The 27,750-nt window shown below is 41.7% G+C and overlaps 4 protein-coding genes and 1 long non-coding RNA gene across 5 annotated transcripts; 3 read left to right on the forward strand and 2 right to left on the reverse strand.

Annotated features, from left to right (window-relative positions):
- The first annotated feature begins 1,602 nt into the window (after positions 1 to 1,602).
- On the forward strand, positions 1,603 to 5,772 carry LOC115685369 (calcineurin B-like protein 9). Its single transcript, XM_030610446.2, has 9 exons — positions 1,603 to 1,762; positions 2,394 to 2,561; positions 2,971 to 3,053; positions 3,899 to 3,958; positions 4,274 to 4,382; positions 4,515 to 4,567; positions 4,963 to 5,043; positions 5,332 to 5,444; positions 5,527 to 5,772. The coding sequence occupies exons 2-9, from the start codon at positions 2,483 to 2,485 to the stop codon at positions 5,588 to 5,590; spliced, it is 642 nt and encodes a 213-aa protein (XP_030466306.2). The 5' UTR covers positions 1,603 to 1,762; positions 2,394 to 2,482; the 3' UTR covers positions 5,591 to 5,772.
- A 2,031-nt stretch (positions 5,773 to 7,803) lies between these two features.
- On the forward strand, positions 7,804 to 10,377 carry LOC115685363 (uncharacterized). The gene is made up of 3 exons (XM_030610441.2): positions 7,804 to 8,042; positions 8,987 to 9,549; positions 9,885 to 10,377. Exons 1-3 carry the CDS (start codon positions 7,853 to 7,855, stop codon positions 10,101 to 10,103), a joined length of 972 nt encoding a protein of 323 aa, XP_030466301.2. The 5' UTR covers positions 7,804 to 7,852; the 3' UTR covers positions 10,104 to 10,377.
- A 714-nt stretch (positions 10,378 to 11,091) lies between these two features.
- LOC115685370 (60S ribosomal protein L37a) lies at positions 11,092 to 12,554 on the reverse strand. The gene is made up of 5 exons (XM_030610447.2): positions 12,430 to 12,554; positions 12,126 to 12,165; positions 11,694 to 11,782; positions 11,545 to 11,627; positions 11,092 to 11,437 (listed from the first exon to the last, which is right to left on the reverse strand). The coding sequence occupies exons 1-5, from the start codon at positions 12,430 to 12,432 to the stop codon at positions 11,374 to 11,376; spliced, it is 279 nt and encodes a 92-aa protein (XP_030466307.1). The 5' UTR covers positions 12,433 to 12,554; the 3' UTR covers positions 11,092 to 11,373.
- A 1,829-nt stretch (positions 12,555 to 14,383) lies between these two features.
- LOC115685362 (SNF2 domain-containing protein CLASSY 3-like) lies at positions 14,384 to 20,210 on the reverse strand. Its single transcript, XM_030610439.2, has 3 exons — positions 18,102 to 20,210; positions 17,133 to 17,288; positions 14,384 to 16,685 (listed from the first exon to the last, which is right to left on the reverse strand). Exons 1-3 carry the CDS (start codon positions 19,854 to 19,856, stop codon positions 14,745 to 14,747), a joined length of 3,852 nt encoding a protein of 1,283 aa, XP_030466299.2. The 5' UTR covers positions 19,857 to 20,210; the 3' UTR covers positions 14,384 to 14,744.
- A 4,234-nt stretch (positions 20,211 to 24,444) lies between these two features.
- On the forward strand, positions 24,445 to 27,213 carry LOC130135425 (uncharacterized). The gene is made up of 2 exons (XR_008814821.1): positions 24,445 to 26,969; positions 27,079 to 27,213. It is a non-coding gene; the product is annotated as an uncharacterized LOC130135425 (long non-coding RNA).
- The last annotated feature ends 537 nt before the right edge of the window (positions 27,214 to 27,750 follow it).

Genomic DNA, 27,750 nt, shown 5'->3' on the forward strand with positions numbered 1-27,750 from the left:
AACCCTCCCTGAATACGATCTGATCCATCCATTTGATGGACCCACCTGTGCCCACCATCTGGCTCTTCCCGCAATTATTTCTCTTAAGAACGAAAAATCGGAGTGGGCCCCGCCGATCCTTCTGGGGAGCTGAAAACGGATTAAGTACGTGTGCGTGATTTCGAGGGACCCGATTGACTCAGCAATTAGCGACGCCGCCCAATCTGGTCTCGAGTCTAAAGCTCCGACGTGGCAATCGTTCGTCGCCCGCCACGTAAGATGGTCGTTTTAGATAAATCCACCACCGAAAGAACGTAGGATGGCGCTAAGCGGCGAATGAGAAAGGGCCAAAGCAAACGTCCCCATTGAAAAAAAGGTGATTCAATCCGTCATAATTTTCTTAAACCCGACGCGACTAAGGTTAAGAAAAAAAATTAAATATATATATATTAATATCCTCCTAATTTTGAATCAACTTGGAATTCATGCGTGTACTTTTGGCAAACTAGAGACAAAACGGGTCGGTCGGTGAAATTCGCACGATTGCGTATCGTCGTTGTCATTTGCTCGTGCGTTTTCAACGAAAGTGTCCGATGCATTTGCATTGCATGGGCTTATGGCTACTGGCTTAACAGCTAATCGTTTTGCATGTGAGATTTATGATTTTAGACTAGATTAAATACATGGTCATTTAAAAAAGTAATGGTTTGATACTCGGATTTTTGCCCCCTTTTATTAATCAAATATATATATTTATATCTGATTCTGAACCTTTGATATGATATGGAGGATTTCTTGTTTTTTTTTTTTCTGAGATTTGAAGCAACTAATGGACAATTTGGGGGCATTTTAGGGAGCAAACTAGACTAGCTGAACTCAAAGAATTATCCTTTATAAAAGTATGAGAAGTGTTCTTACCAAAACAAATTCGAAACTGTCAGTAAACTACCATTCTTCTAGAAAAAGAAAAACGAACCGTTATCTTAACTATGTCATTTCATTCTCATACAATAGAAATAACGGGCGATACTTACCTAATTAAGGTCTAATGTCATTTTTCGGAATAAATGCATTAAAAATGCTAAAATTTGTCATGAAAGTGCAATCGAGTCCTAAAACTTTCGAAAGGTGCAATTAAGTCATAAAACTTATCATGAAAGTGTAATTGAGTCCGAAAACTTTCGAAAGGTACAGTCAAGTTCTGAAACTTTCGAAAAGTGCAATCAAGTTCTAGAACTTGTTAAATTGACCAAATCAAATCCTAAAACTTGTGACTTTAGTGTAGATATTTCGTGATATTCTAAATAGGCACAAAAGCAAAATTCAATTTTGCCGTCCGATAAATTGCGGGTCAACCATAGATGAGATCATTGGACTCTTAAGTCCAAACTGTTCGACATCTCCCGTCTCTTTTCTAGTTTGCTTCGTCAATCCTCCTCCCAACATTTTCTTCCGACTTCCCCGTTCACGAAAAACAGATTCAAATTGATTTCCACATGGTCAAAGTTCCTCGTACGGATTCCCGTCCGTCCGATCGAAACATCCTCAGCCCTCCGATTCCGCCCCCCAACCCCTCACCTCACCGGTAGAATACGCGCTTCTGGTTCACTTTTCCCCTGCTCCTTCAAAAAGGAAAATTTTGCCACCATTAACACAACAAAGCAGCTTATCGTTGATAGATCTCTCTCTCTCTCTGTCTCGCTCTCTAGCTCTAGACACTCTCTCTTTCTTGCTCCGAGGAAAAGGGCACTGTCCGAACAAAGGGTTTGATTTGGCGAGCAGGGTAAGTAATCTTGGGTCTGTCTTTGTTTGATTCTTGCTCTTTCCATCGATTGTTCTTGGGATATTACTCTTGTGGGTTGATTGGCGGGATCTGCTTGTCTCGAATGTGTTTGGCCCTTGATGTCATGTGCTTCAGTTTATGGCTTAAGTGGGGTTGTTCTCGATGTCTTTGGAGTGTTTGGTGTGCCGGTTCTAGCTGTATGTCTGGTTGATGAGAGATTGGACTCTTCTTGATTGTTGGTGGATTTCTTTTCTTGGTTTTATCATCTCGTTCCAGATGAAAAGTGTTAAAGTTAACTGGATACATAGAATGGTGTTGGCTTTGTGATTAGCTGTATTTGTCAAGTAGCTTAATTGAGTGGTGGAACAATCAAGGCTTTGGCTTTGTTTGGTCAGCGTTTTTTGCTTGTCCCACTTGTTGTGTGCCTGCTAATCTTACCGTTCGCGTTGGGAGGCCAGAAGAGAATGCCTTGGTGTTTTTAGATCATAACAAGAATTTATCTTCTGGTTTGGTTTGGTTTGGTTTGGTCATTGCGTTTTCTTTTTCTTGTGTGGTTGCAAATCAGGTGGCATCGATTTAGTCTCTAACTGATTCGCATGTTCGGTTTTGAATTTGATTTGTGATTTTCCAGTTTAAAGTACGATGGTTTCGGCGATAATTTGTGTTGAGGCCTAGGCGCCCACTCCAGTTGCGGCTGTTTCTCTGCTACTTTTTCAGTAAATGGGCTGCTTCCATTCTACACAAAGAAGACAATTTCCTGGTTACGAGGACCCCGTGACTCTTGCCTCGCAGACAGCTTGTGAGTATCTCTCAGAATTCACCAGTGCCAAACAATTTCTGTCGCATTCTGGTGCTTTCTTAGTTCTGCTTTAGTTGCACAATAGTGATAATTCAGACTGAATGGGTAATTTTAACTCTTGGAACCAACCTCTATTCCAAAGCAGTCAGCTTTTCTCTTGCACTAAGTTGAGGAAGTTCACTAGTGTGCCTGCATTCGACTGAAGGACAGAATGTAACTTTCTGCTTAGGTTTGAGATACAATAGGAATATTGTGACTGTGATCTGTTCACAAATTTCTTGGTGAGAAATCTGAACACGTGCTTCATCATCCTTAAATGATCATGAAGGCTATGGGTGAGACTCATGCTTGTCTGCTCACTGGTTTTTTCCTTTAAACACACTGACTCCTATCAATTTGTGTTTCTCAGTCAGTGTCAGTGAAGTTGAAGCACTATTTGAGCTATACAAGAGCATCAGCGGCTCTCTAGTTGATGATGGGTTGATAAATAAGGTAAGATGCACCTCTGATTGGGAAGCAACGCTTGATTTTCTTTTTGTGTCATTGCACTGCACGCTTTCATTTCGTTTTCTCACCTTAGATGTCTTCTTCCTAAAAAAATCTAGAATATATAGAAGAAGACTTTACCGAGGGTAAGGAAATGTGCACTCTTCAGCCAGACCCACCAAATTTCTCTTGCTTTGTTGACCCAGTGGGCCTTTCTTGGAATGCCATTTTGCCTGCTTTTATAGTCCCTTCTTTGAGTAGAAGACTCAATAATGTGTAAACTATGCACTTTTGGTATCATGTCTCAGGGTCTTGTAACTAATAAGTCTGTGAGCTAAAAGCGCTTTCCCCCTTTCCCTTTCCATTGGCCAATTTTGTGGAAAATTAGATGACACTCATTTCTATATCAGTTAATAATTGCATGGTCATTACTGGTGAATAGTTAATCTCAGAAATTCATAGTAATCTGTAAGCAGACTGGTAAGTTCATGATTAGTTCGGTAGCATAGATTTGGTTTTTCTGCATGTTCTGCTAAAATTTTCAGTTAAAGTAAAACGGAGATACAATGGTAGGGAGGACATAATGCCCTCTACCCTCGTGCATGTCCCCTTCTCTTAGTTCTTTTTATCCAATGACACGTGGATCCAAAGCATTGTTGGAAGCAACTGATATTGTACTGTTGATTGGGGGTGAGGGAGGGGGTGGGGGATGATGATCGGAAAAGTCTCCATTTTGAGATAGTATGTTTAATATATTCATTTTTCCTTTTTTTCTGTTGTGCATTTGATTTATTCTTGTTCGCAAATTCCGGTTCATCTGTGAAAATGAATTTGCTTACCGTGTATTCCAGGAAGAGTTTCAGTTGGCTTTATTCAAGAACAGGAAGAAAGAGAATCTCTTTGCCAATCGGGTAATTGACTTGTTTTGCTTGTTTCTACTCTTATGATGCCCATCCCTTTACATGCCATGTCTGTTCATGAGTTATCCGTGCGTTTCCACTTTGCTGTTATAAAATCCTCCAGATATTATTGTTGATTTGGATAAATTTCAAAATCCTGGTTATAAAATTTTCAACTTTACGAGAAAATATTAATCTGCCTCTAAATTGGATTTACCATTAAGTAACTCAATTCTCCAATTCAGTTACTCCATGCCCATTAAGCATAATACCTTTTGTTGAGTAATTAGCGATTTGGACTCCTAATTTTTGTTCCCTTGTGTGCAGATCTTTGATCTTTTTGATGTTAAGCATAAGGGATCCATTGACTTTGGTGACTTTGTTAGATCCCTTAATGTCTTCCATCCTAATGCTCCTCAAGAAGATAAGATTGATTGTAAGTTCACAAAGTGCAGATTTTGTGCTGGCTGCCATAGAATTCGGTTTCAAGTGCCACCTTCACCTGTTCCTCACTTTTTTTCTATGCACATTATCCTTCAATTTTGACACGTTTATTACTCAATTGCAGTCTGCTTCAAGCTATATGATTTGCATGGTACTGGATTTATCGAACGTCAAGAGGTAATTGAGATGCAAAGTTCATCAAACGATAGTTACGGTTGCTATATGTTAGCAATACCCCAACTGCTTTCTCTCCAATAAATACCTATGTTAGAGTGCAGAATCGAAAAATGAAAATTGCACTTGAATCATCTCAATTCAACGGGAACCATCCTGATTAACTGTACTTGGTGTTTACATTCTGTGTCAATTATACGTAAGGTCATAATACCCTATTCAGTTGACTTTGTCCCTCCAATTTATAGGGTTTTGTAAACCAAGTGATTCAATTTTGAATTTAAATGCTTTACTCAAGGTGCAAGCATTAGGTAATTTGTAGAAAAGAATGTCCCGCTGATTGATATATGGATTACCAATTTTAATACAGGATTCTCATTCGGTGCTTGATTTGGCAGGTTAAGCAAATGTTGATTGCTCTTCTATGTGAATCAGACATGAAATTGGCTGATGACACGATTGAGATAATACTCGATAAGGTAAGTCGCCTTTACTTGGATAGGAGTAGCATCGGATAGGAGGAGATCTTACTATGTTGGAAGGATTGAAAAGAACCAATTATATCTATGACTTTGATGCATCTTATTTGAGTAGTTATACGTCTTGAAGTAATAAAAGATGAAGCTTAGTGATGGGCAACTGTGTCGCCTATTTAAGCGGGGCATTGGACATCCTTCCAGGAAGGCGTGCATGTCCTTCCTGTTGCTGGAACTCTACGTGTCCCAATCCATGTCTTTGTGGAGATCTAATTCTTTTAATGTTTGCAGACTTTCTTGGAAGCTGATGTGGACGAGGATGGGAAAATCGACAAGTCCGAATGGCAGAACTTTGTTTCCAAGAACCCATCGTTGTTAAAAATCATGACCCTCCCTTATTTGCGGTGATTCCCTTTTCCCATACCCTCGTCCATTCGTACGTGGTCATCTTCAATATATTTATCGTGCTCTCCTCTTGAACTTCAGGGACATAACAACTACTTTTCCTAGTTTCGTGTTCAACTCTGAAGTCGACGAGATTGCTACATAGATTTAGTACTAGAGATGCCTTCATTTATAAAATATGGAGATAAACAGTGTTTCGGGGTCAACACCTTTCTTTTTCCTTTTCCCTGTATCGATTTGCTGATGGCGAGAGGATTATCTCTTGGAGGTGTTCAGCAATTGTAAAGCTTCATTGATCGGTTTGGCAATTTGTAGTCATTGTTCTTATGTCTAATGCAGTCAACAAGTGCACGGCATGGCACGGCACTGGTGTTACATCAAGAGCATTTCGATTGTGCTATGATGACATGCCTCGTGGAGGCATCGAGATGAGAGTTGTGTTTGTTTGATTGAAATGGATATGTGTCTGGTTCCGGTTTTGGTTCGCTGGACAACAACGTTAACTTGCTCTGTCCCCGTATCGAGTGAGAATCGCGAGGCAGTAACAGTGATGAGAAGTCGAGCCTATTCAAATGACAAACAAGTCTTTGAGAACCCCTACACTTCACATGAGATGATAATCAAATAGAGAAAAAGGCATTAGAGATTTCTCAACTTTTCAAATTGTTGAATTATGGTTTTTGAACTGTTTTATTTTGGTTTTTTCATTTGTCTAAGTTGGTTCTTCTGTCAAAATTATGGATGGAAATGTTGACGTGATTGTTGAGACGTCGGTAAAAGAATTTTAACGACTTTCAAAATAAGATGTATTAAGGAACAAAATAAACTTTAAAAGAATTAACAAGAAAAGGGAATATGAAGAAAAAAGTAACACAGATTGGGAGAGAGGCGGCCCTGCTGGCACGCGACCTCGGCGGCTGCTAATCGAGGATCGTGCAATCCTGGCGATCGTCGGCAGTTAGGGTCACACGACCCTACGTGTTGCCTGGTGGTCCAAAGCCAGGTATGAATTTGGCTGAGGTCACGTGACCATGGCTAGGCATCGCCCTATCCCGATAATAGCTGATAAGGGCTCGGCGGCCCTCGCTGGCGCGTGGGTGGCGCCTTCGCTGCCCCGCCCCTAGCAGCTCCTCCTTCTCTCTCTCTCTCTCTTTATCCGATCAGCAAAAAATAAATTACATGTAAGCATTAGTCTGTGTACTCAGTTAACTTGTTAGTTCGCGTCAGCATTTTCGTTTCTAGGAATTATAATACATCAAGCTGTGTCTCGGATCCGATTCTCATCAAAGCAGGAGAATCGTGGCGTGGCTTGGCCATAGCTAGGAAGGTAAGATTTTGAGTGGCTCTCATTTTCATGAGTTCCCAAGTATTTTAGTAAGATGGAGTGAATTTGGATATTGATGGAATGACTCATTTGAAAAAATAAAAATAAAAAGTTCAGAGATTCAATCACATAAAATAAAATAAAATAAAAGCTGAGATACATGATTGAACAATTTGAAAAGATTAAAAATCTCTCATATCTTAATCGCCGATAAAATATTATAGGATTAAGGAAAAATTCCAAATAGAGGTTCGAAGTGGAGTCATTTTCCTAAAAAAGGGCCCGAAGTGGGTATTATCTCAAATAAAGGTATGAAGTGACCAAATCATCTCAAATAATGGCCCAAAGTGGCCAAATCAACTCAAATAAGGACTTTTGGTTGGCCGGTGACTATTCTGTCGTCGTAGAAGGGGTATTTTAGTAAAAAAAAAATGTAAGTATATTTTTTTGATTTTTTTTACATTCTTTTTCTTTTCCTTTTCTTTTTTCTTTTTCCTTTTCTCTTCTTCCCTTCCCAGCAGTCATTGCGCCTAGCCGGCGACCTCCGCCGGCGTCGGATGAGGGCTGCCCAAGTCGCGTCGAGCCCTCGCCCGATGCCGAGGAGGGCGACCCAGGCGAGGGTGGCCTCCGCCTGAGGCTGGCGACCTCCGCCGGCCCTGGTGATGGCTGGCGGAGGGAAGAGAGGAAAAAAAAATGGAAAAGGAAAAGAAAAAAACAAAAAAAGGCAAAAAAAAAAGAAAGTAAAAGACGAAAATACCCTTTGGCCGGTGAGATCAGGTCCTTATTTGAAAATGATATGGCCACTTCAAGGCCTTATTTGAGATAATATCCACTTTAAGCTTTTTGAGAAAATGATTCCATTTCGGACCTCGTTTTTTGGAATTTTCCCTAGGATTAATCGTTCCCTCTGTCCAAAAAAAAAAAAGGCAAAAGAATTCAAAACGACGTCGCTCGCGTATCAACGTGACCGCACTAAGCTTCCGAAGGTTTGAAAGACACCGACTTCCGAAGCACCGAAGAACATTTTCTGCACACCACTCCGCGCAGACGCCGGCGACGAGAGAGAGAGAGGGAGAGACGACGATGGCGGAGACGAGCACGAGCAGAAGCGGCGGGGAGATCGATGGCGAAGCGAAGGAGAGGATCGCGGAGAGGTTGTCGTCCCTCGAGAACCTCTACTTCCCTCGGGCCGTCCAGCCTCGCACCTCCGATTCGTCCCAGCGCAAGTCCATCTTCCTCGACCTCCTCGCCCGCGACACCGCCGTCTTCTTAGGTCTCTCTCTCTCTCTCTCTCTCGCTCTCGCTCTCGCTCTGTCTCTGTGTGCGCAAGCGATCGCGCCAATCTGTTCTTTTTAAGGTCTGATTGTATGTTCTTGTTCCGGCGGAATCAGTTCGATTAGGAAGGTGAAGGAGAGATGATGTGTTTGGATATGTATGCGATTGTGAGCGGAGAATTGAGAGTGTCCCTGCTGCTAGCGACTGATTGTGGCGAATTAGTTCCGGAGATGTTAAGCCGGCGTTTGTGTGCTGAAGTCTGTGTGAAAATGGAAGGAAAAATCTGGGGGCGGCTTTAGTTGGATGCTTTTAAATTTATGACACCATCTCAAGAAGAACAAGCTGGATGTTATAATTGAGCGCTTGCGATGTAGTTTTGGCGGAATTGCGAAATATTATGGTCGCTCGATTTTGTGGATGCTTAAATTTGTTGTCTTGGGACGAACGAGTGGTGATCTCATCATCATCCTTCTGTGGTGTTAGTCCTGTTTCTTCGGGTTGTGGGACTTGATACAGTGGCCTTAACTCGTCTTTCATTGTGTTCGTGCTCTTTTCTGTCCATCGATGCGCCCATCCTCCATGGTCATTGTACTGATTAATTGTTGGATCTACCATCCTCAATTAGAATTTCCATCCTTTCTTTGTGAGTTGATTGCTTTTATTTTGAGTGTTCTCGAAACAATGAACAGTTGGATTCGATATAATTCTCTATAAGCTTGTTTCTGATGACACTGATTTCTCTTTTTTTGAGATCCTCCATACGATGAGTGTCAGACACAATGTAATGTTTTTATAGCTTTTGTATGACTGTGTTTGTTCTAGCATGAAAGGTCCAAACCTAGGCTGTCAAAGTCCTACATTATAGGCCTTTCTAGAGCTAGATGGTATATGAGAGATTTAGTGATATAAATAACCGTCATTCCTTCTTTTGTTGATATACAGAACGTTATGGAACTCAATTGACGAGCGATGAGCTTCGAGAATTTGATGCACTCAAGGATGACTACGAAATAAACTGGCATCTAAATCACCTGAGGACCATCATGAGTCCAACTTCGGATGAGTTACGGTCGAGATCAATCACCGTTAAAAATCGCAGGAGAGCTTACCTTAATAAGCTAATATCTGACGGGCAATACTTTTCGGAGGATGCTATGAGGGAGAGAGAGCCATATTTGCACCATGAGTATGTGGGGAAGTTCCAGGATCCTAGTGGGAGGAGTATGGCCAGGCCAGGGGAGAGGTGGTCCGAGACATTGATGAGGAGGACAGAAGAAGCTTTTTTGGTTGCAGAGATACGGAGGGAGCAGCAAAGGTTAGGTGTTGCTGAGAGGGACTGGGTTGGTAATGATAGAAAACAAGTGGAAGAGGAAGAAGAGGAGGAAGAAGAGGAGGAGGAGGAGGAGGAGGAGGAGGAGGAGCTGGAGGAGGAGGATTTGGAGCCAGCAAAAGGAGAACACAACATGCAAGCCAATGGATCTGCCGCCCCTTCAAATCATGCAGAGGTAATTTGTGAAAATTGTAATCCTCTTGGGCCCTTAAAACTCCTCCTAACGACTTAATAGTTTCCTTATTGTTTGTCCTTTTTCAATACAATACTAACCCTCAGTGTAAGACCTGAAGCAGTATTTTCATCAATTTTAATTAATTTGAAGAACTGAAACTGGTGGCACGGACGGATTAGATATTTTCATGAAGATAGATAATTTCATAAAACAAATTAGAAACTGTCGTGAAGACCCTCCTGTTTCATGCACTACAAAGGTCGTTTATGATGTTTTTGAGTTTATTTTGTCCCCTTAAATAGTAACCACTTGCATTGTTGGATGGTGCTCTGCAGACTGCCGCTGCAGGGCAGATGGAGGGCGAAACTTTATCCGCTATGGAAATTCAAGACCAGATGGATCAGTTCACTTACATTATGCAGCAGAAGTTTTTGTCAGGGGAAGATCATCAGCACTTGGATTACTCCAAAATAGATGAGGATGTGAGCCTGGATGATCATTGGCTTAGGGAGGCCGACGACGATGCCGAGGAGAAGTATTTCGCTGAAGATTGAGAATGTCATGTGCAGTGATTCATCATTGCCATCTTAAACTATGCATCTGCTCTTTCTGTTGGCCGGGTGTAGCAAGTACCCATCCTTGGGTTTAGTTTCGTTCTCTCCATTTTGTGGAGATGATGTTATTGGCATTTTGGTGATGAATCTGGCATTTTGTGTATGCTGGAAGGGACTCTCTCTCACGCTCTCCTCTCATCTGACCAGAGTTGGATGGGAATAGTGGTAATGATTCGTGTATTGCCAAGTAGATTATCTGTTTATTTTTGGTCGCCAGGATCTCTATTGTTCCTTACCTCAGGGTGTTGCCTACAATGGATGGTCGCACTGAAATTACTTTAATATTAAAGCCTTTTTCTCGGTAAAAATTGTGTAGTGAATTAGAAGGAAAAAATTTAGGTATTGGTGATATACAGACGATGTTAGAGAAATCTGGAAACAAATTTAATTGCACACCACCACACTGTTCGACCTAGATTTATCAGCAAAAGTTGCGGTCTCAAATGCTTAGTGCCCTCTTTTGAATGGGGTTCGGAATTCTAATAATTACTGTGCAACACCTATAAAAAGACATTGCTTGTGCTCACGTTGAAGAGAAAGTATTGACAGAAGGACTCACGAGGGCTTAATCCATCATTAATGTTTTGACACGAGATGCCACGTTAGGCAGTGATTAGGCCATGTAGTGGTACTTTGTCGGACCGTTTTGTCAAGAGTGCAAGAGTCAATGAAAGCGTCGCTTATGAGTTCCGCTAAATGATGTTTGCAATACACGTGACCTCAGACAAAGTGGGCGACTTCATTTGCACGCGTAAAAAGTTGCCATATTAGTTCCTAAATAAATTCCGATACACGGACATAGCATCTGCCTAAGGCCAATTCATGAAAAATTAGCAAGACAGTTGGAAGATAATATATACTGGGAGCAAATTGGAATCTGCATGGCCTGCATCACGGAATACAGTCTATCAACAGGACCCAACATAAATGAAGAAATCGAAAGTTTCCAATAGAATTTTTAGATTGACAACAAGTTCGATCTGTCTCAATAATAGACTCCAAAAATGCCGACATTACGCCGATTAGACAAATGACAGGAGATAGAACAATTGCTCTATCTAGTTATGATCCTGGCACATGCTCTTCAATTAAAAAGGGGGAACGAAAGCGAAACAACAACCGAAGTAGAGGATGCTTTCAAAGAAAATACTGTTTGTTATCTAAGCTATAAGCTGCTAACAAGAATGGTTTGAAGTGGTGAATGGCCCATTCAACTTTCAGTTTGCTCCCTCAGCCTCCGTATTGTACTCCTTACCGTCACGGCACTAGCAGTGCTGTAGCATAGAAAAAAGAAAGGATGAGAAAAGAGTTATTCGGTCATCCGTCCTAACATGGAGCACGCGCAGCACAAAAGAAAAGGTATCAAAAGAAGATATCTTACTTCAAGGTGTAAGCTCCGCCTGCCTTGATTTTACCACAGTCCTTGCATCCCCAGATTCCTACAGCCTTCCTCTTGACAGCATACTGCGAAGGCCCAAGTTAGAAGCATAACGAAGAAGCGATAATACGAAAGAGCAGCAAAAGATTTACCTTCCCGCAAAACTCGCAGAAATATTTGCTATGTTGGCTGACCTCCATCTTCTTAATCTGCTTACGCAGACTCGCCCCATAACGGGTGCCTGCAGTCCGGAGCAATTCGATCCATTCAGCAACGTTCCCGTAAAGCAAATGACTTCGGCATTGGACCATCAAATTAATTTCCACTACACCCAAGTCCTATCCCTAATCTTGAGGCCACAAATCTAATCATCCTCACAAATATGCCACATAAAGATTGCCAGATTGCCTAATACACGACATGGTTAAATCAGAAAGAAAGCAGTGCTAATAGGCCTCTACACAATGTCTTCCTTTCAGACAACAATGCCCATAATTCACGAGGCACGGTCGATGCCATATATTCATTGGACAATAAGCTGTTTGCACCTAGGAATTGCCTGATAAGATGGTCACGATCCTTACCATACTTGCCGACAATGCCTGCCTTCTTCGTTCTTTTGGTCTGCGAACAAAAGCAAACGGTGCGAAATGCATTTGAGTTTCTCCAAAACCAAAAGAGACCCGTCGCGCACCCGCACGCGCACGCACACAACCCAGTGTGGTTGATGTTCGAGCTTATACATCCATGTCATTCCTCTAAAATCGCAGCACACGCTTACAGAAAATCATCATTGCACTAGAAGGAGACGCGCTAGAACACAAACATGAAGTTGCACTTCGTCTCTATCGAATCAGACAGAGAGAGAGAGAGAGAGAGGGGAAGAACCATGGCTGGCGTGCGAGAGAGAGCAGCAAACGAGCGGCGGCGGCGGCGGCGGCGGCGGCAATCGGAGCAGAGCAGAGCAGACTGTTAGGGTTTGGCCAAAACCGCTCTGTTTCGCTTATATACTTAGATGCAGTCGCGAACTTTTTATTACCAACGACGTAAATTGGGATATTTCGAATTTGGCCCCTGAAGTTTTGGCCCGGTCTCAATCGACCCCCGGGTTCTTACTTTTTCTGTGCATCAACTCTAGAAGGGATAATGACACAAATAGTCCCTGAATTTTGGCTCAATGTGCAATTTGGTTCGTGAACTTTCAATTTGTTCAATGTAGTTCCTGAACTTTAGCCTAATGTTCAATGTGGTCCCTGAACTTTTAATTTGTTCAATATGGTCCCTGGACTTTTGGTACATGTTCAATTTAATACTTGAACTATATAAAAATGTTCAATATAGTCCTTCTATTATTAATTCAAGTTCAGGGACTATATTATACATTTTCATATAGTTCAAGGACTAAATTGAACATGTACCAAAAGTCCAGGGACCACATTGAACAAATTAAAAGTTCATGGATCACATTGAATATTAGGTTAAAGTTCGGGGACTATATTGAACAAATTGAAAGTTCAGGGGCTAAATTGTACATTGAGCCAAAGTTCAAGGACTGTTTGTGTCATTTTCCCACTCTAGAAATTCTGTCTCAATCAAGCCCAAATTGATCGCTATTCGGGCGGGGAGATCGGGTCGCCACGTCCTTACTCTCATGTGCATTGCTGAAGTTCTTTTTTTTTTTTTTGGTTGAAATAGAGATATCATTTCATTAAACCCAGGCCCACCTACAAGAGTAAAATGACCAATTCTAAACTCTCAAAAAAAGCCAAGAGGCCAATACAATCAGTGATAATTGGCTCAACATCCCAAGGACAGAAGGAAGAATATCTCAAACAGCTTATCAACGTTGAACAGTCAGACTCCAGCATTAGTTTTAAATGAGGCAAATCAGCAAAGTGTTTGAGGGCATAGAGACAGGCAAGGGCTTCGGTTTGAAGGGCGGAAGATGCTCGGACTGGTCGCGCAAGGCCTTCCATCAATCTTCCTTCTGAATCGCGACATACCCATGCAATTGCCCCTTCCATGGTCCCTGAGAGGTGAGATCCATCGATGTTTATCTTCAGCAAACCAGGGGCTAGTGGTCTCCATCTCGGTTTTAAGTTCAGCGGTACTGCTTCACGCTTTAAGTTGCTTCTATTCCACTTCGCGTAATTACAATGCATGTCTAGAGCCGATTCAATTATGTTAATTGGGTCTGTCTGCTCATGATGGAATACTAGGGTATTACGCGCTAACCAGATTTTCCAGAGGGTGACTGCGATGATCTCGAAAGGTATGTTTTTCTGGGTCATATCATTGTAGTTTTGCAACCACTCCTCAAATCTAGTGACCTGTTGGTGAGAAAAGTGGATGTTGAAATAGGGATTTGACCAAACCTGCTTTGTCTTGTCGCAGAGAAGGAATAGATGCTCGACTGTCTCGGGCTTTTTTCGACACAATGGGCAAAAAGGTTCAGCATTGCTGAAGTTCAATGGCAGGACAGAATCGTTAACGATTTGGTTAGAAATTCAAACACTCGAAAGCGAGTTGTCGAAGTTCGAAACGAAGAATTAGCAATCACAAACTTTATTACTCAATTTGTCCCGTTGGCAAATATCCATCATGGGTCGAGAGAGCGACAATTCTTCCAATTTCAAGAAGCACAATGAATCTGTGAAAACTCGTGGTTGGAGTAAAATTTAGGATTTAAGATTCAGGGTCACTTTCTGAATTGAATTCGACCGGAATGATAGCAATTTAGCAAGGTTTTTTGCACCTTGTCGACAACTTCTATTTGGTCGTAATTCCAGGCAAACACAATAGGCATCGCAGACATTTAATAAGATGGACAGCAGAAATGAAATTTCTCAAAAGGAGCCACATGGCATGCCAAGCCACATTGGTGGTCTCATCTAAACATCTGTATATCTACAAAAGAATAGTCAGGGACCTCACAACCATAATATCTATGGAACCCCAACCCAATACAGAAGAGAACTATAAGTTAAAAGTAAAAGACCATAGTCTGTAGCTTTTCTCCTTCACCTAAAGTCGCAGGATCTGTACAAAGACATCCTAAACAGATGTCCGTGAATGGTCCACCAAAATGTCTTTGGAACCCCAACCCAAAACAGAAGAGAACTCTGTAAGCTATAAGTACAAAAGACCACAGTTTGTAGCTTTTTTCCTTCCCCTTAAACTGGCAGAATCTGTACAAAGACATCCTAAACAGATGTCTGAGAATTGTCCACCAAATTAAATGTCTCGATCAAGTTAGACTCCTTGGGCTGGTGAATTATCCTTTCAAACATATCGGTGAGGTTAGGATGATGTATCAGCTCTTCCAGAATTTTATCATCCGGTCCCGTCGACGTGACTTTTTGCCTAGGATTGCCAGTCCTGTCCGATGAAGCGAACACTAACTCGGACAATCTGTCTTTCTCCACTTGTCGACAGTATTTCTCAGCCTCCATTGTCCCGGAAGTAATCAGATGATATATATAGACCTTGTTCTGCTGTCCAAGTCTGTAGGCACGGCTTATGGCCTGCCTCTCAACTGACGGATTCCACACAACATCCAGTAACACGACCCTCGAAGCGCCCACCAGATTAATCCCTTCGGAACATGCTTTTGTAGAAGCAAGCAACACCCTCACTTCACTCGTTGGGTCGTTGAAGGCATTAATGGAGGATTGGCGCTGCTTGATGTCAGCCTGTCCATCCATGTACAACAGTTCCTCACCATCTGTCCAACGAAAATTGGACTTGAGCAGATCCCTTATAAAGCTCAAGGGATCAATGAATTGGCTAAAAACCAGGACCTTTTCATGCATTGCCTCACAAAGACGGATGAGTTCCATTAGAAATCTGGTTTTGACCCCAGCTTCTGGTTTCTTTCTAAGGCTTTCTAAGTTACTTCTGTCAACTGCTAGCCCTTCACTCTCAGGTACAGAGCACCGAGAGAAGAGAGATGGATGAACGGATATTAAGGAGACAAGGTGACTCAACAATAACGGGCTCTTCAAGCTTTGCACGTTATCAAGGAGGCTCTTCTGTAATTTTCCTGGCCGTAGAACAATCACAGAGTCCTGCAAACCAGGAAGTCTTTCTTTAAGTATGGTACCTTTGTGTACATGCACGAATGGGTCGATCATAGTTTTGAGCTTTTCTAGTCCGTCATTGTCATTTTTTACTATGGATTGGGCCATCACATCCCATTCCCCTCTCACCTTGCTTCTTTTGCGTCCACGCTTTCTAGGGAAATTAACATAGCGTCCCAATGAAATTCTTTCGGCAAATTTTGGCCTCACCAAGCAAAGTGTATTAAAGAGCTCGTCAAAATTATTCTGGAAAGGAGTTCCAGACAGAATGATGCGTCTTTGCGTTTCCACTTTACACAAAGCCTTCCAGATAAGGCTCCGGTCATTGCGAGGAGTATGTCCTTCATCAAGAACTAAAAGACCAGGAAGCGCTAGAAGTATTTTCCTCTGCTCATCTTCAGTTTTATGTCGAGGTGTACTGTCTCTCCTATTTTGCCCCGTAAGGGACTTGAAGAGTGTGTAACTTATTCCCAAAATGCTGCTTTCTTTCGTCCATGAATACAGCTTCACCATACGAACATATTTTTGGCTCTGGTCCCCATGTTTAAATTGCCTTAGAAGACTCAAAGCTGACTTACTTTCCTTCCCAGAAAGCTCGGGATTGTTGAGATTATGAAATGGTATATCCTTGTTCCACTTTTGAAACTCTTCTTCCCACGTGAGGAGCATGCTCCGAGGAGCAATGATCACGGGCCTGCAACTTGGAAACAGTTCCATATACGTTTGAAGAAAAACAATAGTCAGCCGAGATTTTCCAGTTCCAGGAGCATGTGATATGATACATCCACCATCACAGCCAACAGTTGTTTGCCTTCTCAGCTCATCAAGCTGAATTCCTCCCGCTATATTCTTCCAAATGAACTCAAAGCCTTCACATTGGTGTGGATACAAGTCACTTCTCACACCAGGAATTAAGTCCCAAACCGTACCACGCACATTGGCCGACGGAAGGCCAGCTTGGAGATCGCAACCGGAGTCTTGAGAGCGAAGTTTTTCAAGCAAATAGTCCTCATGGTAATATCTACCCAAGACTCTTTGCCCCGACTTTTCCGAAGGATCAGTACTCTGAAAAGTGTAGGCGTAAAGGTAGAAGTCAATAAGCCTGATAAAGTTTCAAAATTATAAAGCAGATGAAGAGAAAGTGAAATTAAATTAATTTTCTTTAATCATCGGTTAATTAATTAACGAGCGAACCCAAGAAAATATGAAGAAAGGAAGTCGCAAAAGTATCTTTCCTTAAACTTTCAGCTAGATCATCTCAACTGGATTCATTTGATCCAACCTTTGCTAAATTCTTTAAGAGTGAAATTTACGGACAGCGCAATCTAATGGAAATATAAAATTCTCTCCAAATCCACAGAACATGAGTCCAAACTTCAAAATCTATGTCGATTTAAGTGGAACAGGATTGCAGATCGAAAGATAATGCTCTCTTGAGCCAACACGCAGGGTAGCCAAAACAGAGGAATCAAAACAACCAGGACTTAAGCAGAAAAGGATTTCAGGGCTTACTAATGGTGGTACAACATATTTGATCTCCAGCCGCAGGAAGAAGCAATGTTTGCATCTGATTCCAATTTCTTCATCGAGAATAAACTCATGATTCCCCTGACTACAAAGGCTCACTCCATCAAAGTGAGGCTGAGGGTCGACATCTTCGCTTTCAACCTGGGAGCAAAGATGAGCTACTTTAACATTTCAGTCAAACTTATGGCATCAAAAAAGCTCACGTGACAGTATATGTAAACTAAGAAATTGACATATTACAAATTAAATGCAGATTTCTAGATGCTGAGGTATATCAAACAACCAGGCCAGAATACTATCATTCTGATACCGCTGACTTATGTTGGACTTTTAGCACATGCACAAGAGAATTGCTTCTTGTAATCACATATGGAGAGAGCAATACAGATGTATTAAACACCAGTTTTGTGCAAACAGACATGATGTTTCACTAAATCATGCAAAAATTAAGGCAACCCAGAGCACAGAAAATTAGCAACTACCGATGCGATGAATCAAATATATTCCAACCTGAAATGATGTCTTTCACATATGTGTCAAAAGAACATTGGAGGTCCTGGCTATCAGAGCTAGAAGGAAGTATGCACTAAAGGCTGCTTAGTCATCCGGGCATGCAAACACAAGCCTAAGTTTCATTGAGAATTGCATGTGTTTATTTAGGGCATGACAACCATTATGATAATTGCTAGGGATATAGCATATTTCAACTGAATGCTGAAATCTAACAACATCCCAGCTCAGAAGGAAAACTAACATCATCTCCATGTGAAATTACACCAAAGTTTAAAGTAATAATGACAAACTAATTCATAACATGGCTCCATTATAATGTGAGAAAAAAATAAGAATTGAACTAACTCTAAACCAAGCAAAATGGTCTTAAGATGACAACAACAATATAAGTTACAGCATCCTTAATTTAAAAGGAAGAGAGATGTTTCGGTCTCCACCTACCAGATCAGCATCAAAAGAGTCGATCTCACAAGTCCGGAGACAAAAGTCAAGCTCATCCCACAGCTTGTCCAGTTCCTTATCGTTTTCTGATTTCTCCAGCTGCTTTGGTTCCTCTTCTCCAAAAGTAAATTTCAATGGAAGAATCCATTCACTGCTTTGCCTATTGGTTTCTCCTTCACGAGTTGCGTCTCTAAAAGCATCTGCTTCCTGGGGGGTTATCTCCCCCTTATCCCAAATGGAATCCACCAGAATTTTGATGACATCATAATCTTGGGGAGAACGAACGCGCTTTCTCTTGGATAGGAATGGAAAATCTTCACCTTTCCCACATTCCTTTTGCGGACATTCGGCGCCATTATTGATGTTTGAACCAGCTTTTCTCTTAATGGATTTGGATGAAAAGTTTTCTGGGTTGCGCTTTTCATCATCGGAGACATCGTCGTCTTTATCATCCATAGATTGATCTATACCCGACTTTGATCTATCTTTTCTATAGTTTGACACTGCAGCAAAATAAGTTTTATCTCTTACACGATGGCTGTCCTGATTAATGAGAATTTCATCTTTGACACAGTACTTTTGAGATAAGCCAAGGTCATCATCATCATCATCAAGACAGAATGGATGGCTGAAAGTGCCAACGTTTATCATATCTCTCCCTTGCCTACCAAAACGTGATCGAGTTCGTAGTGCCACACAATTGCGCTCTTCACCGACATTAACAGCACTTTCTTTGTCATCATCTTCATCTCTAAGAGAACCGGTCAGTATTTTCACACCCAATCCTTTCCTCTTCTTCAAATCGGGCACGGGTGTCCCTTCTCGAGATCTGTCAGAAGCACTTTCTCCTTCTGTAATCTCACATTGGCTTGCTTTCCTGTTCTTCAAATCGGGCACAGGTTTCCCTTCTTGAGGTCCATCAAAAGCACTTTCTTCTCCTGTAATCTCACATTTGCTTGCATCTTTCCCATCTCCTACTTCCTCCTCACTAGAAGAACTTGAGTTATCCGTGCTAACAGAACTCGCCGTCTCGCCCACGTAATCCTCATCCTCATAATCTGTGTTGTCATCTTCACTGGACGACATCTCATCCTCACTAGAGGACGTCTCCATCTCATCCTCATTAGAGGATGTCTCCATCTCATCTGACACCTCAATAATTTCGACATAGCTCTGTTCCTCATCAACCTTCAAGGCACCCGTTTCTACCATTTCTCCACCAGGGGAGGAGGTCAAATTTTCCTTCTTTCCACTGTCACATTTGGAGCCACTGCTTTCGCCGATGCTTCCGTCCTGCACAAAGACAGCGGCCCCACTATTCCTAAGAGCACCCTCTTGCTTCCTACACAAAGTAGAATCAGAATTCAACACAGTGCGATCCTCGACTGGCTTTTCACTAGAAACATCCCCTCCGTCGCCATCAGCACGAGAAGAATCCTCGCGCCGCCCACCTAATTTCGCGCCGCAACAGCTCGACTGCGCGGAATCAAGAAACCCGCTCTCCGCAACCGCAGGCACCCCGTCGCCACTGCCCAAATCAGCAGAATCAACCGAGACAATCGATATCACATCCTCCGCCTCCACCAAACCCTTACTCCAATTCCGCCCCTTCTCCGACGTCAAATCCGCCTCCCCTAGAAATTCCACATCCCCATCAACTCCTTCCGCGATGATTCCCTCCCTCCGATGCCGATCACGACGGCCCGAACGGGTTTGAGCCCGCGTCCTCTTCGCGACCGGCACGTTATACCTCATCTACGAAGCGACACGACGAACCATCAGTCTCTCAGCACAAGAAAGTCAAGAAGCGCGCAACCGCATTATCATCTAGACCGACAATTCTCAAGAAAAAAGGCAACCAAGGGAAAGAAGGGAAGAGAGAAAGAAGAGAGAGGAGAAATTCAATGCCTCGGTCGCGCGCGCGCGCGCGGGAAGAGCTCCTCCGGGAAAGAGCGCGGGGGGGGGGGAGGCGCCGGACGGAGAGCCGTCGCCGGGGAGCCGCCGGCGGCGAGTCCGCGAAGGGGGGGAAAGAGAGGAGGAGGAGGGGGAAAAGAGCGCGAACGAACAGTGCATGCAAGAGAAGAGAGTCACAGTTCGGCAGAGGAAACGGCGTGGGACGCTGTCGCGTCTCTGTGTCGTACCTTGACTGGTCAAGTTTTAAGAGGAAAAGTGTCCCTCCGACTTCCTTTCCGGGCGAGGGAAATGGCGAGACTGCCCCTGCCGCGGGTGGGGGGGGGCGGGGTTGGGGGGCGCGCGGGGGAACGACGTCGTGTCGGGAAGCCGAGGGGGGCCGTCGCGGGTGAAACTGAACGCGAGCGTCCGCGTCGGTCGTGGAGGATAAGGAAGCTTTAGGAATTTGCCGAGAAATTACCGTCTTCGGACCAATTGCTATAAATAGGAATCCTGTGGTCTATCCCCCTTGCTATAGGTAAGCAGTACCAATGAGTTGTTTCTGACCCAAACAAAAACAGGAAAAAAACAGTCAAGGGCTTGACTTTCGAGTTCACCGATGTTAATTTGTCCCAAAAAAAAAAAATATTTAAGTATCACTCCTTACCTCTAATTGGCCCAAAAAAAAAAAAATTCATAGCATCGATTACGATGTTTGGTTGACTGAAATTAGCCTATCTTAATTAGCTCCTAAGGAAAACATTATCTAAACTCACTGATCGATACCATTTGCCCATTTGCACGTACACTATAGCTCACGATAGATTTCCAGGCTTTTTCGACTCTTTGGTGAAAGGAATGTCTCATTCGATGTTTCAAAATATATTTGAGCAATCGGTATCGACAGGTCAATGGCATTTACACGACCATCACATGGGGTCCACCAAGATTCGCATCTTGTTTGTTGAGATTTGTGCTCACATGTTTTCCCAATGATACTTTTACACTGTCTAGCTACTTCGATCATTCGCTTCACGCTCATCGGATGATTAAGTTACTTCGTTTTAATATACTTTACGTCTCTTTACTCTTCTATACCGCTGCAAAATCGAAAAAATCTTATAGCGTGGATAGGCTTGCATAGGGCCTAATTCCCGAATTCAAGATTCTAAAAAGAATCCATCTAAATCAAATACTTTTTAAATGCTGGTCTATGAAATGAAAATTTTCTTTTTTTTCATTTTTGAACAGAGTTGAACAACGGGAGAATCTGCACAGAAATGACCGAGTACAAGGAAAACCTTTTGTTGCGGAGGGAAAGGAATCATGAAGATCTGCTAATGCCGGTCGATAGCTCATATCTCTGTATACATGAAACAGCTGGACTTCACATCTTCATCTGATGAACAGGAGGAGGAGGAGGAAGAGGAGGAGGAGGACCCTCCATGTTTCATGCGCAACCAAGGTTGTTTATGATGATTTTGAGTGTGTTTTGTACCCTAAAGTAGTAACCACTCAGATAGGTGGATGGTGCTACGCAGACTGCCCGCTGCAGGGTAGATGGAGGGAGAATGTCACGTGCAGTGATTCATCGTTGCCATCAGAAAACTGTGCATCTGCTCTCTCTCTTTCTCTCTCAACGCGCACGCATTTGGCCAGAGTTAGATGGGAGTCTCTTTAGTTCTAATGATTCTCGTTCACCGGATGGGTCATCTTAAACTATGCTTTTTTCTTTTTTGGTCAAACATTACACTGCCTTGAACACGATGGAATGTGTGCTTTTGTAGGTGTGAGAGTGACCATTTGCTTATTCTGGGTTCTTGGTTCCCATCTACACGTGCTCCAAAACAGGGTTATTCTTAGTATACAGATTGACTGGTGATGCGTGTTTATAATCCCGATGCATTTGTTAAGCACCCAATTAAGAAAATCTTGTAGTTTTCATTGCATTAATTGTCATCACATGATGCGTGATCAATATCACGAAAATTGAATTATTTCTATAGAGGGTGTACTTAACAAGTATCTTCAGGATATTTCTTAGCAATTCGTTTTAATATATATCGGGTTCACGTTCCGTGTGGAGAGCTAAAAAATGTTCAAGCTCATGCATGCACGAGGAATGGCAATCAACATGTCAGGTCCTCGCTTTTATGTTCAAGACAGAGAGGCTTTGCGCTTCTTGGACATCAATTTTGTTTTCCTCTTTCCCCACCACTCAATGAAAAGAGAATTTGTTCCATTTATGGACATCGTGCATCAATTCTCCTTTCCTCTTTTCCCAACCAATGAAAGAGACGAATTGACAGTTTTGAGGACTAAGAAAATCATTTTACTACAAAAAAATTAGAACTTTAGGTAATTGGTGGAAATTGTTGATAAAAGTACACAATACCAAGAAATTGTATATATACATATGAAAAGAGAAAGACATTTCTAGATTCAAACTTTTCCTAAAAACGGTTTCTATAAGATACAAAAGATTCAAATTTTAATTTCGAAACACTTGAGAAACAGGATGGAACCATGAATTTATGCATTTGTTCATGGATACAGTATTTGTGGATTAATAATTGAAGACATTTGAATAGTGTATGTTGAATATCTCCTGGGAGTAGGACACCCTCTTTACTTTAAGGTGAGCCCGCGGGTTCACACGGATATGTACTTCGCCAGTTCGTCTCAAGCCCATTTAAGTGGCCGAAGTGACTAGGGGTGAGCATAATTTCAAGAAAAAAAAATTTAAAATTTTAAAATTAAAAAATCTATTTCGATGGATAATATTAAATTATATCTCGAGTTTGAATTCGCGTAAAATGTCTGTCGATCATCACTCGCAACATTTGAGGAATCACGTCCGGTGAAGCATTTAATGAGAAACGACGCCTTCATCTTCTTGACTTTTGCTCCATGCTTTCTTCTTTTCCCTTCTTTCGTCTTTTGCTAATAAATGAAGAAAGAGGAAGGAAGGGCCGTGTGCAAGAACGTCTCCATTTTTCTTCCTCAGTTAATGCATGCACATGACCCGTAGACATTGAAGGGTGCCCATGCTGCTCCGGAGGCTTGCCTTGCGGGCGCCGAACGTCCTCTTATCTTACATTTTGTCATCCACCGTGGGCGCCTGTGCTGCCATTTAATGATGGCCACTCTTTCTCATTGACCACAAGCTCTTCTATATTAGGAGAGGAGCTCTCATCGAAAGCAAGAAGAGAAGTCCAGAGACGTCGAGAGCTCAAGAGAACATAGGCCTGAGCTCGGAGGGACTTGTGCGTAGAGAGAATCCATTGAGTTGAGTTTATTAAACACCGTGGGTATTTGATATATACTAGAGCTTGGAAAACACTCGAGTGTGTGAGTAATTGTAATTTTGTAATTCTCCGATTTATTAGCGGATTATTTGTCGGTTCTCCCCGTGAACGTAGGTTCCGACATTCAGATCGAACGACGTAAATTTCTCGTGTCCTTTTATTGTTCCTTGTTTTATTTCTCTATCGAATTTCTACGGCTCCCGACTTAATTGGAAAGTTACGATCCACTTCCGCCGCGTCGCCGATATTATATAACAGGTAGGTTACAGATTCTAGGTAGGTGGAACTTGAAACCTTAAACCTTAAACAAATTTTTTGGGTTTTTTTTTTGTCTATGTCTTCGCTCATCCTGCGATGTTTCATGACGTTAGATGATGAGTATATAATTCGAAACCACTAGTCTAAGCTTTCATTTTATGACTTGTTAACGTTTCATATTTTTCGTGTGTCTAAATATAAATTGTGGTCAGTGGATCGTAGTAGAAAATGGTGGTCATTAAAAGTGATAATTCACTGCAATTTTTCGATTAATAATACAGGTGGAATATCGGTACACCCTGGAACCGATCTTGGAATCTGTGAAAAGGTAAGTTCCGGTTCTAAAAAATAAGTATCCTATTCCCATGGGTAGGTTCCAACCTGGAACCACTCACCCTTAGATGTGACACCTGTATTGATAGAATCACTGGTCCATTGCAATCAGCTCTGTTCCTCATGAGCTGATCATATTGTTAAGTCACGACCAGTCAAGTTGAAAAAATGAATGTATATGGAAGACAAAGGCTGATCAAGGGGCGATACTGGTTTGTGTTGGATGTTCTCTGGAAATGCTTCCTCTGTAAAGTTACTACTGTAATGTTGATTAGGAAAAGGAGTTGCTGTCATTCACTATGGAAATTCGTGCTTCCTGAATGCTGCAGGTGTCTGGACTAATTGAGTATGGTTAATGAACTATTTTAGTATGAAGGAGTTCGTGTGCTCTAGGATCAATACTTGCAACTCTTGTGTTTGGAATTAAATTATCAGCGAAAGATTTCCCTACACTTGCTTAACGGCTGGTGCTTCATTGGAAGTTGTGCAATTCTAACAGACTCAAATGCAGTTTTAGTCGCAGGCCTTACGAGTTCCTATAGGACATTCTTCATGACTTCGTTAAATTCTTATTCCTATTGCATCATAAATAAGATGCTGCCTTGTCTGGTCAGGCTTGTCGAGGGGTTCGACAAGCAAGTGAAGGTGTTGGATGACGCAAATGATTCGGACACTAAAAGATGCCCGAACAAGAAAAGCAGTCATTGGTTGGCTTTCAGCTCTTAAATTCTGATGTCAAAATCGCTTCTTACTGCCGCTCTGTTTCAGTTAATGACAGTCAATTTGCTAATATTTTTACACCTTGTTTGCAGATGAACAGCTCAATTCTTACGTTGCTCCAAAGAAGCAATAGGTATTATCAACGGAAAAGTTTCTGTTCACAAAAATATTTCAAGTCTATGTGAGTGTTGCTCTTTCATTGTGCATGTTGTTAGTTTAAAGTTTTTCCTCTCATCGTGTATTTCCTTCTAATAATGCCAAGCTGTTGCTAATGATAACTATGCAATAGGCATCTTATAGATTCCAGGCAGCATCGCATTAGTGCATCTTATTTTGTAGTACTTGCTTCACAAATCACAAGTGATGTGCTCTTCTATCCTTTTTCTTGAACTTGCTCACGCCATTCTTATTTTGATGCAGATACCCAAGCAATCTCAACAAATTGATAAACGATCAGCACAATGAAGGGTTTGGTGAAGATAATGGGTTGCTGACTTGCTAGCTCCATTCAAGCAAGGGCGACCCCCTCACCATCTTAGTGTCTTTCTCATCTACTTTCTTGCTCTACTATACTGCAAAATCTTTATGCTTGCAAATAGAGTTTCGCCTTTGGCTACCTCATTTTAGCCTTCGCATCATGTTCCTTTTGACAAATATGGGTGCATTTATAAATAGCAAGGTTTAAAACCAATTGCACTTTCAATTTGGAGGGCAGTGCACCAGTCCAATGTGACGGATAATGTTTAGTGCAGCTTTTTTGCTTAGGAAAGTCTGCTGTTATTGTGCATTCACCTCTCATCTTGATGATCTATCCTCTAAAAGAGCATTGTGTGGTGGTTAATGAAATGTTTTCTTTGGCAAATATTACATGCAAAGTGAACTTGTGCTCTTTCTGTACGCTGTTTTGGCTTTGTTTCAGCTAGTTATTCAACCTGTAAAGTTTGTGATGGCATTTTGAGCGTGCAGGATCCTTCTTGGAGTCTCGGACAAAATTCTTGACCAGCTCATTCAATGTGTTTTGCCATGATAAGTAGTCTTTGTTAGCACAACAGTCACCAGAATATATTTTGCTAACTACTTGAATGCTAAGTTTCTCACTTTTGTAATCTGGGTGGTAGCAAGTAGTTAAGGTTTTTATACTGATGATCACAAGTCCTGAATCAGGACTCTAAGGGAAAAAAAGCAAAAAAAAAAAAGAGAAGGTCCTGGTCCTAGAGGAAGGGGTCCTGAAGCTTTAAATATATGGTCTTCTAGGGGAGCATCAAACATCCAACGCGTTGATTGTAACTAATCAATTATTTCCATGCTACACAATCTCAGACAGCCTAACCTTATCATATCACATTTTCGATTAGTGAAATTTCAGTTTCTTGTTCCTGTTTTCGTTCTTTATACCACAGCGACTAATGTGCCAGAAATGTTGGTTTGCCCAAGTACGGCCTGGATAGGTCGTCCTAGGAACAGCAGATGATCAATTTTTTCCATAATACGCATGTCATAACCCCTTTTAGTCAGGAAAGTTCCACTTCCATGTGCCCAATTTCATTCAATCTACCGAAGCAATGAAGCTCCAGTAAAGTTGGTTTGACCATCCTTAATTTACTAGTTTTGCACTTCTATAGCGCAATCCTTTGACCTTGGACATTTTCATGAGACTATTTGGCTCAAAACTCAAAAGCATCGTTACATCTGTGCTACCCTAAATTCCTAGTCCTTCAGTTTACCTGCTAATTTGAAAACTCATAATAAGTTCCAAAACTGCAATTCATTTTCCTTCGTCCTTGGTAATGAAAGGATTGAAAATTTTCATATAAGTCCATATGAGAACAATTATGTTAATTCTTGCAGCTATGACTAATCAACAGCTAATAGATTGTGGAAACGGACAATGGAATTGGACAAGACTGATCAAGCCATTGAGAGGTCAAAAAAGATTCATTTGCTTCCAAATGACTCTTATAAAGATTCTAAATATACGATGGCTCAATATCTGCAGGTTCTCTTGTTTGATGCATAGTTGATGTGAACAAGATACTAAATCCTATCCTCAAAGTTAAAACCTTCAGATAGACTTGATATTGAGTTAATGAATTTCTTTGAACAGGGTGCTATGTGTATAGACATGGGCTCCAGCAAATCTGGAAGCAGAGGTATATGCAGTGATTGGAGCATCTGCAATAGAGGCAAAATCTACTCACTTGAAGCTTGACAATCACTTCTTCCTCTCCTGACTCTTGAGTCTGAGCTGGATGCTTGCCCTCCACTATTGGCTTATAAAAACGAGTTGAGTTTTCATTTCCACATTCCAGACGGCGCAAGACACTATTGATGTCGGATGGCGGCAAGTCTCAAGGGTCAGGTTTGTTTCTGAAAGCAGATTCTATTTCTCACTAGGTCTTGCCGCTCTTATTCCCATGTGGGAAGCATGTGGATTTAGAAGAATCTAACAGAGTGAATTCTTCATTCAGACAGAAAATGAGTAGGATTGTCCATGAACTGAACTCCAGGGATGGACGGTAATGTAGCTCCCTGAATATTTGTTTGACCCCACAACATTTCAGACACCTGAAGTTCGGCCACTTAGAATTTGACAAAGCCCAAAAGTACAACAGTTAACATATCCAAAGATCACATTTTAAACAAGTGCAGACCACTTGAAATTGGCTAAAGATCCTCTGTCCTCACATCATGCATTCATTGGTATCTTAACAATTTCAACTGCTAATGTACTCAGTTATAAACAAAAAAACATAAATCTCTCATTCACATTGTAATGGTATGGTAACGACAATGGGAACACTGTACTGAGACATGGACTTTGGAATTAATCAGTTAAAAGCTAACTGAAAATGCTACCCATCATAGTATTTCTTCCAAGCTCAAAAGTAAGGTTGACGATTTGTGTTTTCATGTCATATTCGTGTCGATTGTTCACGTCTTTTCAGTTATTAATAACATACAATATGATTACGAATTTTTTTTTCCATGAAAAATGGATTAAAACATGTTGATATGTTAATTTTGAGCAAGTCGGGCTGTGTTCTATCATTTCAAGTTGGATCTTTCTCTCAGTAAACTCCTGTCGTGTTCAAGTTGTGTCTTGTTTTGTGTCGGTAATTGCCACCTCTTCCGAAAAAGCA

Source organism: Syzygium oleosum, unplaced genomic scaffold (assembly GCF_021117445.2).
Source record: "Syzygium oleosum isolate NSW1041296 unplaced genomic scaffold, Sole_v2.1 Sole_v2.32, whole genome shotgun sequence".
NCBI lineage: Eukaryota > Viridiplantae > Streptophyta > Magnoliopsida > Myrtales > Myrtaceae > Syzygium > Syzygium oleosum.